Source organism: Mustela erminea, chromosome 4, assembly GCF_009829155.1.
Source record: "Mustela erminea isolate mMusErm1 chromosome 4, mMusErm1.Pri, whole genome shotgun sequence".
Taxonomy (NCBI): Eukaryota; Metazoa; Chordata; class Mammalia; order Carnivora; family Mustelidae; genus Mustela; species Mustela erminea.
The window spans coordinates 62,803,344-62,816,493 of NC_045617.1; the positions used below are offsets into that span (position 1 = coordinate 62,803,344).

Genomic DNA, 13,150 nt, shown 5'->3' on the forward strand with positions numbered 1-13,150 from the left:
CTTATATTTAGGAGACATGTAACTAGGTAGCTCTAAACTTGATTTTAAGATATGATCTAAATTTTTGATCTTGTGTATCAGAACCACTTGGCATAGTATCCCTCACCAGAAAATGATGAAATGATGTAATGGAGGCAGATTCCATTCGCTGAACACCAACAAATGTAAACAGTGTCGTCCTACTGAACTCCATCAAAGTACTTTGTTAATTTTTATTTTGCCACCCCTAAGGCATAGCAATATTAGACAGAGTTTGTATGAAGTCATTACCACAGTGCTACAGGCTGCCACTACAGGAAAAAATATTCCTTGAAAAAAATTATTTAAAATAGTAACTATCTTCAAAGGTATTTCATATTCATTAAATAAGGTTTATCCCAACTATGGCCAGCTAGCAAAACATGGAAAGCACACAAACTCAAGGCAAGCTTTTTTTCCTCCCAAAACTTACCTCTTCACTCAAGAAAACAGCCTGCATAATTAGGAATTTAATTGATGCTAAATTTAAGTGAAAACAATATAAGCCGGATTTAAAGAAATGGAAACCACTACAAACAAACAAGATTCTTCTCCCATTAAACTTAATTCCTATCAATCATTGCTTAACTTCATTTCCTCTTTCTGCTCTGCCACAGTTAAGAACTGTATTTTTCTTACAACTGCAAAGGAATTTTGTTGAGTAAATTACGCTAGCAGAAACCATAAGATCCCGAGTCCTTATAGCTTCAAATAAAATAAAATTTATGCCTCAGATGTCTGTAGTAAGTGGGAAGACAAGCCTTTGAATCCACTGGCAGACTGGAGACATGTCCCTCACCCACATTTCCACCTCTTCTCCTGTGTTCCAGTGTTTTTGTGGATTTCAATCCACTAGCTGAAAATGACAGTGGAAATGAAAGGGACAATGAGATTTTAAAAGCTAAAACATACCTGACCACAGTGCAAAGTCGCAAGAGGTTTAATCACAACTCAGTTTTCATTTTCTTAAAATGAAGTAGCATATGATAAAGTCTTCTCATTATAAAAATTGTTACAGGCATGGGAACCCAAGAAAACTCTGTAGACTAGGACTGTCTACCCATTCAATAGAGCTCCCTATAACCAGAACAATTAACTTTGGACCATCTCCATGGAAGTAACTCTGTTCTATAGAAGGCTTATTGTATCGCGAAGGTAGGCTGCATGCGACCCGCCGCCATCGAACAGCATAAAGAGGCTGCGGTTCTCATGACCGGCAGCAGTGACCGAGAATGGACTGTGCTCAAACCCCAGAAAGGCTTCCCCACTATCTATTCTAATCAAATAGGCCCAAGCCCCAAAACCCTGAAGCCCAGACAAAAAAATAAAGTGACACACCGAAGAGAGAGTACAACGTTAGCTTCTGAGATTTTATTATTTTTAATACATACATTTCACAAACAGAAACCTTCAAACACCACACACAATTCCATAACCAAATTGTTTCAGTTTTATCCACATTCTTTAACTATTTACACTGTCTTCCCTCAACAAAAGTGCAATCCAAGACATCTTGACAAGAAATCTTTAGGACAAGAATATATTTTTGAGCTGGTTTTAACGATGCCCATCCGTTATGTTTTCTTTCAATTACCTGGAGTAATAATGAAGTCAAAGGACATAGAGATGAGCTGGGTTAGGCAGCATCCTATTAAAGGAACAAAAACACTGAACAGGAGCGCTTTCTCCTCAAGTCCTCCCAAACAACCAACTGAAACTGCTCAAGAGCTGCAACCAGGAGACCAAAGAGGAGAAGCCACGCGGAGGTCCCGACCCGGGTACAGGAGAACCAACTGTACGTGAGGCGTTGGTCTTAGGGGACAAAACACAAAATTTCAGCAAATTAGTCTTCATGGTCTACTAAGTTATGCATCAGCCTGTTAGTTTTAGTATTTAAACACCTAATAATATTCCTTCCTTGAGTTAATTTCCCCCCAAAAGCAATGAAAATACTTTTTACTCTGAAAATAAACTTCTGCAAAACCTGGAAATTAAAGACCAGGGAGAGCTCTGGCTTAGTTTGAATGGAATAATTCATCCCACCGCCCAATTTTATGGCCAATGTCTATCTTTTAAAATCAAGTAGTTGATAAACTCGGTATTATCACTTGCTTCATGTGCAGCCAGAAGAGAATGGAGAACTGAGTTAGCCTAAAGAGAAACGATAAAGCCATCAGAAATGGTTTCTCACTGAACTGAAGCAGGTAAAATTTTATTTGTTCCAGGTACAGAACTCTTAAAAAAATAAATGATTTTTTTAAAAAGTTAGAACAGGTAAAAAAAATCACTTTGAAATTATTAATCACTTATGAGTGGTTCATTTTATTGAACACTGTCTATCAGAAAAACAGAAAAATGGGTCTCTTGGGTGACTAATATCCTTTAATATCCAAACCACAACAAAATAGTCATCTTTTTTGACATACTCTAATTTCCACTGATGTATTCAGAGCAAAGTACTTTGAGAAAATCTGGTGAAAATACTAAGAATAGCAGATTTCCACAATAAGATTTATTCTCCACATTGTTGCATACTCATTGTATTTCATTCTCAAATAAGCCAGATTTTCTACTTTAGAAGAAAATGTGATGCCTTAAAGGCAAACAATATTCTCCTATAGGGAGAATCATCCTATAGGGATGATACCTATCCCTCTCCTTTTTCAGAACCGCAGCATCCACAGAATCCTAACTTTGTGGTTCAAATAAAGGCCAAAAGCAAATTTTATCCAATTACAGGGAAAACTCCTCCTACTTATTTTTCGGAGAGTACAAACCAATAGAAGAAGAAAATACTGAATGCATCAGACACCACATTCACAGCAGTCTTAGACTAAGGAGCTTATGAACATGATTTATATATAACCTTTAAGATCCAGAACAATACTAATAAGCAAGTTTCTCTATAAAATTTTAGGTGCATTAAAAAACAGCATTACAATATTTTATTATCCATTTGAAATTCAGAACTGAAACTCAAATATTACCTCAAGACACGAGAAACCTACGAATTTTTATACTTGGGCACATGAGAGAATCCGTGGGGCACCAGTTAACTCACAAATACAGCTCTGTGTATTAAGGACACATCTGCAAGGGCTCTGTTCTATAGGCCTTTTTCAGGCCAATATCGATTCGCTGCTTCATAGAGGCACTGAGCATTTCCCCCCACTGTGAAATATTTTTCAGACCATCAACCACCAAATGAGAGGCAGTAAACCGAATTACAATCATCCAAACTGAAAGATAAGAATATTAGCTGATATATTGGTTCTTCAATGCTCTGTTGTTTCAAAAAAAAAAACATCAAATATTTCATACAGTAGAACTCAAACTTGCTTGCAGTAATACCTAAAAACTTCTCAGAGGTAAAACAGCTGTTCTGAGAAAAAAAAAAAAAAAGGTATAAACCACATGAGTAATACAAACTGTTCACATCACTCCAAATTTGGCTACCCATAAAATAGATGTATTTTCAGCTTTCTATTAGCATATATGTGTACAATACTTGAAATTACCAAATCCATTTTTGAGAAATCATATTCCAATTCCAATTCTATGATGGTATAGGGTGTCAGTCTATTTAAATCATCAAGCTCTAATCACAAAAGGCTGTATTTTGGAAAGCCCAATGCTCTGACTAATCAAGTTATACAAATTATCATCTTGTTTCACTAATGGTGAAGTATCATGGAGAGCTTCAGAATGATCTATTTTCAAAATACTGTTATATATTACAATCCGTGTTTTGAGAAATGAAAACACACTTTAAAAAGAAATATTGAAATTATTATTCCTTTCCTCATATCCTCACAAAGCAATTTTTTCCTTTCCTTCTTGGGGTCAAACCTATGATTTGGGAAGCTCAGCATTAAATGGATAAAATGTGGCCATAACAATTTTGTGTTAGAAAAAGCAAAGTGATGATGGTTCTGAATTTCACCAGTTAGGGTCTATGGCTGTGAGATTTACCTGTGAGAAGAATCTGACATCAAATGGCCCCTGGACAGTGCAACCTACATAAATCAGTACCACCCAAATCATGTCATTCATGGGTTCTCCTTAAGAGCTCATCTGACCAACTTCAAAGACACAATTCCAAAGACAGGGTTCCACCTGATCTTGCCCCCTTGAGTCCATGTGCATCACTTCCAAATTCATTCGGTATGTTCTCTCTGTTACAGGTCAGTTTACCTAAAAACATTTGCAACACCACTAGTTTTCCTATGTCTTATAATTTGGATATAATTTTCAGTGTGAAAACTGCCTGCCTAATCACAGAGGTGATAGAAACACCACTCGTATCTGCTTTCCAATCATCTACAGGTCAGTGTGCCGGCACAACCCTGAGCCAAGACAGACTAGTGCACTCCCAGCGCTCCAGGCACAGACTTTCAGTCACTGTCCCATGTTCTTCTCAAGAGCAGATCTAAAAGTGGGTCTTTAGACAGTTAACATTTTAATAAGAGCTTCTTTCCAACTCCCACCAGGCTTTTAGTTGATAATCCCATAATCCCTTTAACTAAATCCACCCTATCCTCCCCACCACCTTAAAAGCTGTCCGAGAAACTCTTAGTGAGAGTGAACCTCTACCCCAGACTCACGGGATTATCCATTTGGGCTCCAGTCAGGACCACAGACCAACACTCAGGAGTCAAGAGAGGGCAAGGGGCCAACCCCGTTTTAGTGGCACACATACACAAAGGAACTCTCCTTTAAATTAGAAAAGAAAGTCATGTCACAGAATGTTTCCCTATAAAAGATATGTAATAAAGAAATAAAAGTCAATAAAATAGCTATTCCTAAAGCAAAGCTTTCATCAATAAGCTTCGAGAACTTTGAAGGAGGAAAATGGCTTCACGAAATGGTAGTCCAGGTTCCCACAGTGCGGACACTGCTGGACGTTGCTGTACTCCGAGAAGTACTGCATCCCGATCCGCACGTCGATCACCGGCTTCCCGCAGTGCTTACAGTTCAGGCGGGCCTGTGGGCGAAACACAGACGGGTCAGCCACCACGCCCTTCCTGCCGCCTCGCCACGATGTCACCGCCAGCCACGCCAAAACGCGACACCATGAGGTCTGAGGAACTGCTCCGGAGTTGAGCTGGGAGTCTGTCTCTCTCGTTAGCAAACGCAGGGGAGGCAGAGCGGAAGATACACATTCACACATTCATCATCTGTCTGACAGACTGACTCCTCTTTCCCTCTGACCTGCAGCACCCTGAGCACTTTCACCTACTTGTAGGAGGGAAATTCCCAACCCGCAGGGCCTGAACTGCTCCACGGAGGCTCCCCTAACAACAGGACACCCCTCCCCCTGGACTGTAAGAAGACGCTGAAGCTGACTCCCCTCATTCAAAGCCTCATGAAACTTCATGGACTGGGCTGAGTTTATTTTAAAAATTCATACACATTTTTGCATTCTGCTCCTTACTACACTTGTCTCCTTTGATGTAAAAATAAAATTTCCCAAAAATACTCCAGCAAAATTAACAATCCAGGAAGAAGTGCTCTGTGGATCCTGAGGCTTCAGGAAACCACCACACACTAGATCTTCCTTTGTGCCTGGGTATCTAACAGCACAAGACTAGAATCTTTTAGCGCAAGGTCCAAGAACTTAAAGGAATAACCAGAAACGATAGATACAACAGACTCTCAATTTAGATTCATTCCAAAAATGTAATAAAAAGTATAATCTCGGGGTGCCTGGGTGGCTCAGTGGGTTAAAGCCTCTGCCTTCAGCTCAGGTCATGATCTCAGGGTCCTGGGATGGAGGCCCGCATCGGGCTCTCTGCTCAGCGGGGAGCGTGCTTCCTCCTCTCTCTCTCTCTGCTTGCCTCTCTGCCTACTTGTGATCTCTGTCTGTCAAATAAATAAATAAAATCTTTAAAAAAAAAAAGTATAATCTCATTTTGTCCTCAACACACTCATGGGAGTTACGTGGTGGTCTGTGAATTTAGATGAAGACACAGGCACGGGGCGCCTGGGTGGCTCAGTGGGTTAAAGCCTCTGCCTTCGGCTCAGGTCATGATCTCAGGGTCCTGGGATCGAGGCCCGCATCGGGCTCTCTGCTCAGCAGGGAGCCTGCTTCCTCCTCTCTCTCTCTCTCTGCCAACTTGTGATCTCTGTCTGTCAAATAAATAAATAAATAAATCTTTAAAAAAAAAAAAAAAAAAAAAAAAGGCACAGGCACGGACTGACAGCAACATGCCCAAGGCCACATAGTTAGGAAGCAGAAAGACTGAGGACTGGACCAAAGAAGCTTATTCCAGAGCCCACACAGACAACTGTTCTGTGGCTAAGATAAATTCCCTTTTAGCTGACTAATCGCTCTGAACAACAAAAGTGAAATTCTGGGCAAACCTCTCTCTTTAATCATTCTCTTTAAACTGTTATTCCTTTCAAATAATTAACCATTAAGCTTCTTTTTGGCTCAAAGTCTTAGCAGAAGACCTTCCTGGATTCGTTAATAGCGTCTAACATTTACACCTTCCCAGTGAATACACAGTTGCCCTTGAACAACATGGGTTGAACTGCACAGGTCCACTTATGAGCAGCTTTTTAAAAATAAATACAGTACAGGACTATAAATTTATTTTCTTTTCCTTATTATTTTCTTTATAACATTTTCTTTCCTTTGCTTTATTGTACAAATACAGTATAAAATACTTACACAAAATACGTGTCAATCAACCATTCATGTTATCAGTAAGGCTTCTGGTCAACAGTAGGCTGTTCGTATCTAAGTGTTTGGGGAGTTAAAAGTTACAGGCAGATTTTTGACCACACATGGGGTCAGTACCCCTACCCCCTGTGTTGTTCAAGAGTGAACTGTAGTTAACTGACATTTTTTTTTTTTTTTTAAAGCCAAAGAGTAATCAAACATTGTTTTCCACTTTTAGTTCAAGGCCAGAAAATAGAGGTCTAGGCTCACATTGTTTTAAGGAAGAAATACACAGTGAATACCACCAGGCTGGCTGTGGCAGGATGCCATTCTGCTCTCCTCCCTAAAGATAAGGAAATAATCCCACTGTCTCTCAGTGATATAGCAGGAAGAGGAGCAGACAGGGAGTTAGAGGTTTTAGCATGGCTGTGCCACATTTGTGAAGACCCCCACTGTGTGTGGAAAACAAGGAGGCTAACCTAGCTCTCCCACGTCCTTTCTAGCACCAATGAACGGCCCCAAACTCTTTTCCTTCCTTACTTCTTTTTTTTTTAAATATTTTATTTATTTATGGGAGATAGAGAATGAGAGAGAGAGAACATGAGAGGGGAGAAGGTCAGAGGGAGAAGCAGACTCCCTGCTCAATCCTGTGACTCTAGGATCGTAACCTGAGCCGAAGGCAGTCGCTTAACCAACTGAGCCACCCAGGCATCCCCTCCTTACTTCTTTAAAAGAGAACCCTCTCTTGTGTGTATCAACGAGAGAAGCCACTTCCTTCTGTTTCTCTCATCCAAGAGCTGGCGCTATAGCACAGTTGAGTATTACCAAATGCTACAGGGCGCAGCTAAAAAGACTTTGAGATCTCATTTCCAAGGCTAATGGAATTTTAAAATGGAAATGTGGACAATATATTAGAATAGCATACGAGAAAAGTCAGCCTTGTCTAGAATCAAACGACAAGCTATGGATGGCCATTTAGGTCTCTCCTGACCATAGCTCTTTTTTGAGAACACTAGTACAGACAAAGTATGGCTGAAGCACCCGCTCGGTCAACCTTTTTCTTCAACCTGCAAAGCTTATCACAGGATATTCTTTTTTTAAAAATCACACCATAGTGCTAAAGATACAAAGCTATATAGTAACTAATGAAGTGCTTAATAGTTATTTGTATTAAAGCCAGGCTCGGAGACTAAAGAGCAAGTAAAATTATCTCCTACCCATGAACATGAAGGAATTCTAAAACAAGGCTCTCTTTTCCTCCAAGCACTTGGAAATGAACCAAGATACTTCCAAGGATTTTGTTTTGCCTCCTGTGTTTCCATGAACTTATTTAACGTGTTTTCCCGGACTACTACCTCCCTTTCCTCTGGTGACAGCTAAACCTCGGAAAATGCTTCCTCTCAGCAATGCTTTAAGGATTACAAACATTTCACGATAGCCTCCAACACAGTAGAAGAAGGCAGTTCCTGTGTAACTGTGCTACCCCACAGAAAGGAAGCAAAAAGAAAATGCTGTCCACCAAAGAAAGTAAAAGTTTCTTCTTCCTTTTAAATCACTTCTTCTTGGGGCATCTGGGTGGCTCACTGGGTTAAAGCCTCTGCCATTGGCTCAGGTCATGATCCCAGGGTCCTGGGATCCAGCCCAGCATCAGGCTCCCTGATGAGCAGGGAGCCTGCTTCCCTTCCTCTCTCTCTGCCTGCCTCTCTGCCTACTTGTGATCTCTGTCTGTCAAATAAATAAAATTCTAATAAATAAATAAATAAATAAATAAATAACTTTTTTCTTATTAGAACCTAAGTATATGTTAGTCACACAAAACAAGAAAATATAAGCGACAGGAACCACTTAGCATCCCAGCACGCAGACACAACCTCGGGCTTATAGGTTAGCAGATCCCTTTCTGTAGTCACTTTTTACAAAAAGAAGCATACTGTTACACCATTTTATAAACTACCTTTTTTACTTAGTACCCTAAAAATATTTCCCATTAATTATATATTATTCTACAATACCCCTATTCTACAATACCCCCCCACAATGGCTGTAGAGTATCCCAGCAATAGCTTCGTCAAACCATGGTAAATTAGCCATCATTCCTGGACTCGGGGATGAGGTGGTACAGCCACTTGCTATCTTCCTCGCCCTCTCCTGAACGAACAATGGTGCGGCTCTATCTCCTCTGCATTTGCCAGGGGACAGAAGCCGGAGTTCACACGCAACTTGCTCTAGGGTGTCGATACCAACCTGACAGCATGGAGAGGCAGCCAGGATGTCGTAGGTGTACATGGTGCCCAGCTGGTGCCAGCTGCCGTCCCACCGCGACTTACACTTGATGCAGATGATCTTATGAACCCCTTCCAGGCAGTCCACGCACACCGCATACAGGTGCATGAGCCTCCCTGTGCACAGAAGACACAGTGCTGAGAATGGCCATCATCGGGGCTAAAACACTGGCTGATCTATCAATTATAAGCAAACATGTTACCATTCAGATAAAATAAGTAGCAAAATAGGTCATATTCAGCCTATATCCCCAAGTTGTCCTTTTAGAATAATGATGAATTACAACTGTCAATGGGACACATACTCCAAAGTTGTATCTTTATTAAATAGGGCTTCAATTCACTTTTCTAAAAAATACTGCCAGGTTTATAATATGGACATCCAAATTCAAATGACCAAAGTACAAATCCTACAAACCAACCAATGGTCATGCAGGACTCTCAGCTCAGAAGCCTGTGTGTGGCACAGAGCCTGAACCAACAACGCCAGTCTGCAGCCACGGGCTTTCATCCACTGACAAGTCCCATCGTAGGAAAGTCAACAGTCTGTCTTTGTACTGGTGGCCCAGAATTATCCCACAGCCACAATTACTGTGTTAACTGTCCCTGTCTCCAAAACTGCTCAGCCTCACCATATTTAATTTAGGAACCAGGATCATATCTAACTTGTAAGTGGTGATTTAAATGGAGTACAATGTCTTATTATCTACTGGGCTCTTAAGAGAAACAACCCCATTTCTCCATCATTTGTTAACATCAAATGCTTGCAAAGGAAAAGAGGTCACCCTTGTTTGCATGGAAAGGTTTAGGATTCAAGTCATTAGGAAAGATTGGGCATGTCCAGGATCCACCTAGACGGTGTACAATAGCAACATTGCTGCTCTCTACGTAGGCATCAGGGAGCACCACAGTGCTATACGCTATACTCAGAACACGTACTCCTTCAGAATGCGCCGCTCCTGGCCAGGAGCCAAACCACGGCTCGTCACCTTTCTATGGTTAGGACCAGCCTGCTCCTTACCCTCTGGAAAGAGGTAAATAGTACTGACAGGGTAACTTTCCATTTCATTTGCTTACAAGGCTCTCTCTTCCGCCTCAACAGAGGGCACCATGTTCTCTCTCTCTCTCTCTCTCTCTCTCTCACACACACACACACACACACACCACTCTTGTTTCTCAGGTCTATCTAATCTTCACCTTTTCCCAACCATTCTCTGAAAGGTACCCTTCACACGTGGTCCTGGGCTCTGTCGCACATTCTTCCTTTTCTTTCTCTTCTCTCCCCATTCAAGAATGCTCCAATCTCAAGATCTGAACCACCCTGTTATAAAATAAGCTCCCCAGTTTTCATCCCAGATGCTTATTTCTAACAGTGCTTGCTAGACAGACATCTCCAGCCAATGCCCTCATCTTCCTTTCCCTAAGACAGGTCTCCTTCCCAGTGTTCTCCAATCCCGTCCATGATAGCAACCTTTATCCGCTCTAGAGCCAAAGTGAGCCAACCAGGATGCAGCTTCATCCTCTACAGGCAAGTTATCCCCAAAGCCACAATTTTTTCTTTAAAACCACCTCTTGTGGATATTCCTACCTTTCAGTTCCCACTGTCATCACCCAGCAATCTCTCATCTCCTGCCATCTAGGCAGGAGATTTAAGTTCCACCTCTCTGGAGAAAGGTCTCCCCCCATCCTTTCAAGCAACTTCCCTGCCCCCAGGTGATCATCTGCTTTAAAAAAAAAAAAAAAAAATTAGACTCTTCAGCTCTTAAAGAACATGACAAAGCCCTTACTGAGGCTTGAAAGGACACCCATAATCCGTTCTCCCTACCTACCCTACTCATTTTCCACTGGAGAACCTCCATTCTCACCAATCTCTTCTCCCCAGTTCTGTTTCAACTTTTAAATCACCATTTCTTTGCCCAGATGGCCTCTGTCCTATCAACAAAGGCCTTACACAGCCAGACCCTCTTGTTATCAAAATCCATCCACCTTCTGACATCTGCCTTCAAATTGCCTCCTTTAACTACCCAGTGGCCCCTTCCTGACTGGAAATTACAGGATGCTTAAAGTACATCATACCCAGGTGTTACTCATTCCATAGATGGTGGTTAAGTTAGGCCTGGTGAAGGTAGTTCCATTTTTGTAAGAGCATCTTACTAACCTCAGATGGAAGGCAAGGATTGATAGCAACCAGCCCAGGCATGGAATACATAAGATTGATTCACTGATGTAAGTGAAAAGAATCCGCCATCACAGACAGAGTAAGAACAACAGTCCTCTCGTTTATGCTGAACCCCTGTACTCTCCTTTCATCTTCACAGAGAGTATTTCCAGTCTTAAAGTGAAAGTAGTTTCTACCTACTTCCCTCAAAAATTAACCCCAACCAGTATAAAGAACAAGAAACGAAACATAAGCTCCATCTTCTGGGAAACTGAGATACCTGCAAACCTGAAGCAAAACAGGAGATCACAAAATCAGATGAAGAAATTTTAAATGACTTAGCTCTGAAACTGGACGCAAGCAGTGGAATGAGGCGCCAAAAGGGAAACAGTGGAGTAGACAAGTAACCAAACATTCTATGCAACTTCTTCCATCAAGAAGTAGTCTATTTAATAATCATCTCCTAAATCTGGGCTAGCCTTACAACTTATTTTGAAAACCACAATGTGATGGAAGTGATGATACTCGGTTCCAAGCTTACGCCTCTTGAGAGAGCAGGCCCCACCTTCTCACCCCGTTAATGCTGGAAAAAGCCCAGTCTAGCCCACTGGAAGATAAAAGACCACACCAAACCGGGATGAGACATTCATTCCAGCGGAGGACCCCTGCCAGGCCAGCCAGTCGGCCAACTGTCAGACACGTGTCAGGGATCATCTGAACCAACCAACCCAGAGAACTATGAGAAATCATAAATCATCCCTGGTTTCAAACACTATGTTCTGGATCAGTTTGATTTTAACAAAGGCTAAAGGGCTAAAAGGTTAGGTGAAATTTTAGAAAAGGAATGAGACCACTCCCCTCAACCTCACTTCTTTCCTGTTGAGGGGACAGTTAAAATAGGAACCTGCATCCATGAAACAAGAACAAGATGATATTAAAAAGTGCTCTTGGAAATTATAATTTATGTATTTATAGAACAGAAAATCTTGAATTCAGTAAAAATCCTGACATATAAAGCCAAAGAAATCTTCCAAAAGACAGGATAAAGAGAAAGATAAGCAATAGGACGTGTAAGGTCTCCCTCTATCTTTAAAAAAAAAAAAGATTAAACTTAAGAGGTCCAATATCTGACTAACAGTTCCACAGCTGTATTTGAAAATGAAAGAGGAAATGATCAGAGAAAGAAACCAGAAGAAAATCTCCCCAAACTGAAAACTATGAGTTTACACAGCCAAAAATCCAAGAAAGCACACTGCACAATGAATGGGGGTGGAGAGGAAGACCTGTGTCATGGTGAAACTTCAGAACACTAGGGATAGAGAGAAAATCTTAAAACCTCAGGGGATCGGAGGAGAGAGCAAAGGGACAGCAGTAAAATACTGACTTCTCAACACTGACACTGGAAGACCAGATATAGTGAAGAAAGAAATGCCTTCAAAATCCTAAGGGGAAAATATTTGTAACTTGGAAGACTCTACCCAACCAAATAGCAATCAAGTGTGAAGACAGAATCAAGACATTATCAGACTTTCAAAGTCTGAAAATACCTAAGCCCATGCTTCCTTTCTCAGAAACCTCCTGGGAATGTTTCTTAACAAACTGAGGCAATAAACCAAGAAAAAAGAAAACATGATATCTAGGAAACAGAAGATAAAGAACAGAAAAGTAAGCAAAGAATTCCTAGAAAGGCAGCCATGCAGTATAGCAGCTAATGAGTACAGCCAGACAGACAGGAGCAGGAAGATGAAAGGTTCCATGAAGGAAATTTAATTTCTACAAAAAGAAGTTCATTAAATGGAGGACAGGTATGTGCAAATGATTTGAAAGCTTTGTGGAAGCTGCTGGAGAGCAACCAGCCAATGGTTCCAAGAAGACTAATAAGCAAATGAAATTGTGAAACAATTATCAACTGTAATAACAAAACAAAAGACATCCTAGAATATACTATATGATAGGAAATACACCTACACTTCGTGCTCAACACTAGATATTTACATAATCAAAGCAGTAAAAACATTAAGGATTTCA

General features: G+C 40.9%; 1 protein-coding gene across 6 annotated transcripts in view; it reads right to left on the minus strand.

Annotated features, from left to right (window-relative positions):
• Positions 1–1,362: 1,362 nt before the first annotated feature.
• HECA (hdc homolog, cell cycle regulator) overlaps positions 1,363–13,150 on the minus strand; it is a 45,233-nt gene continuing 33,445 nt past the window's right edge. Inside the window, exons 3-6 of one of the 6 annotated variants that reach the window (XR_004284927.1) lie at positions 8,927–9,081; positions 4,623–5,002; positions 3,370–3,400; positions 1,363–1,830 (exon numbers count right to left, since the gene is read on the minus strand). Coding sequence is in view for 3 of the 6 variants with exons in the window: in XM_032339364.1 (XP_032195255.1) it covers positions 4,838–5,002; positions 8,927–9,081 (320 nt within the window). In the remaining 3 variants the exon portion in view is untranslated. Of the gene's footprint in view, positions 5,003–8,926; positions 9,142–13,150 lie in introns of those variants that run through there. The other 5 variants (XR_004284925.1, XR_004284926.1, XM_032339364.1 and 2 more) reach the window with 5 other exon arrangements.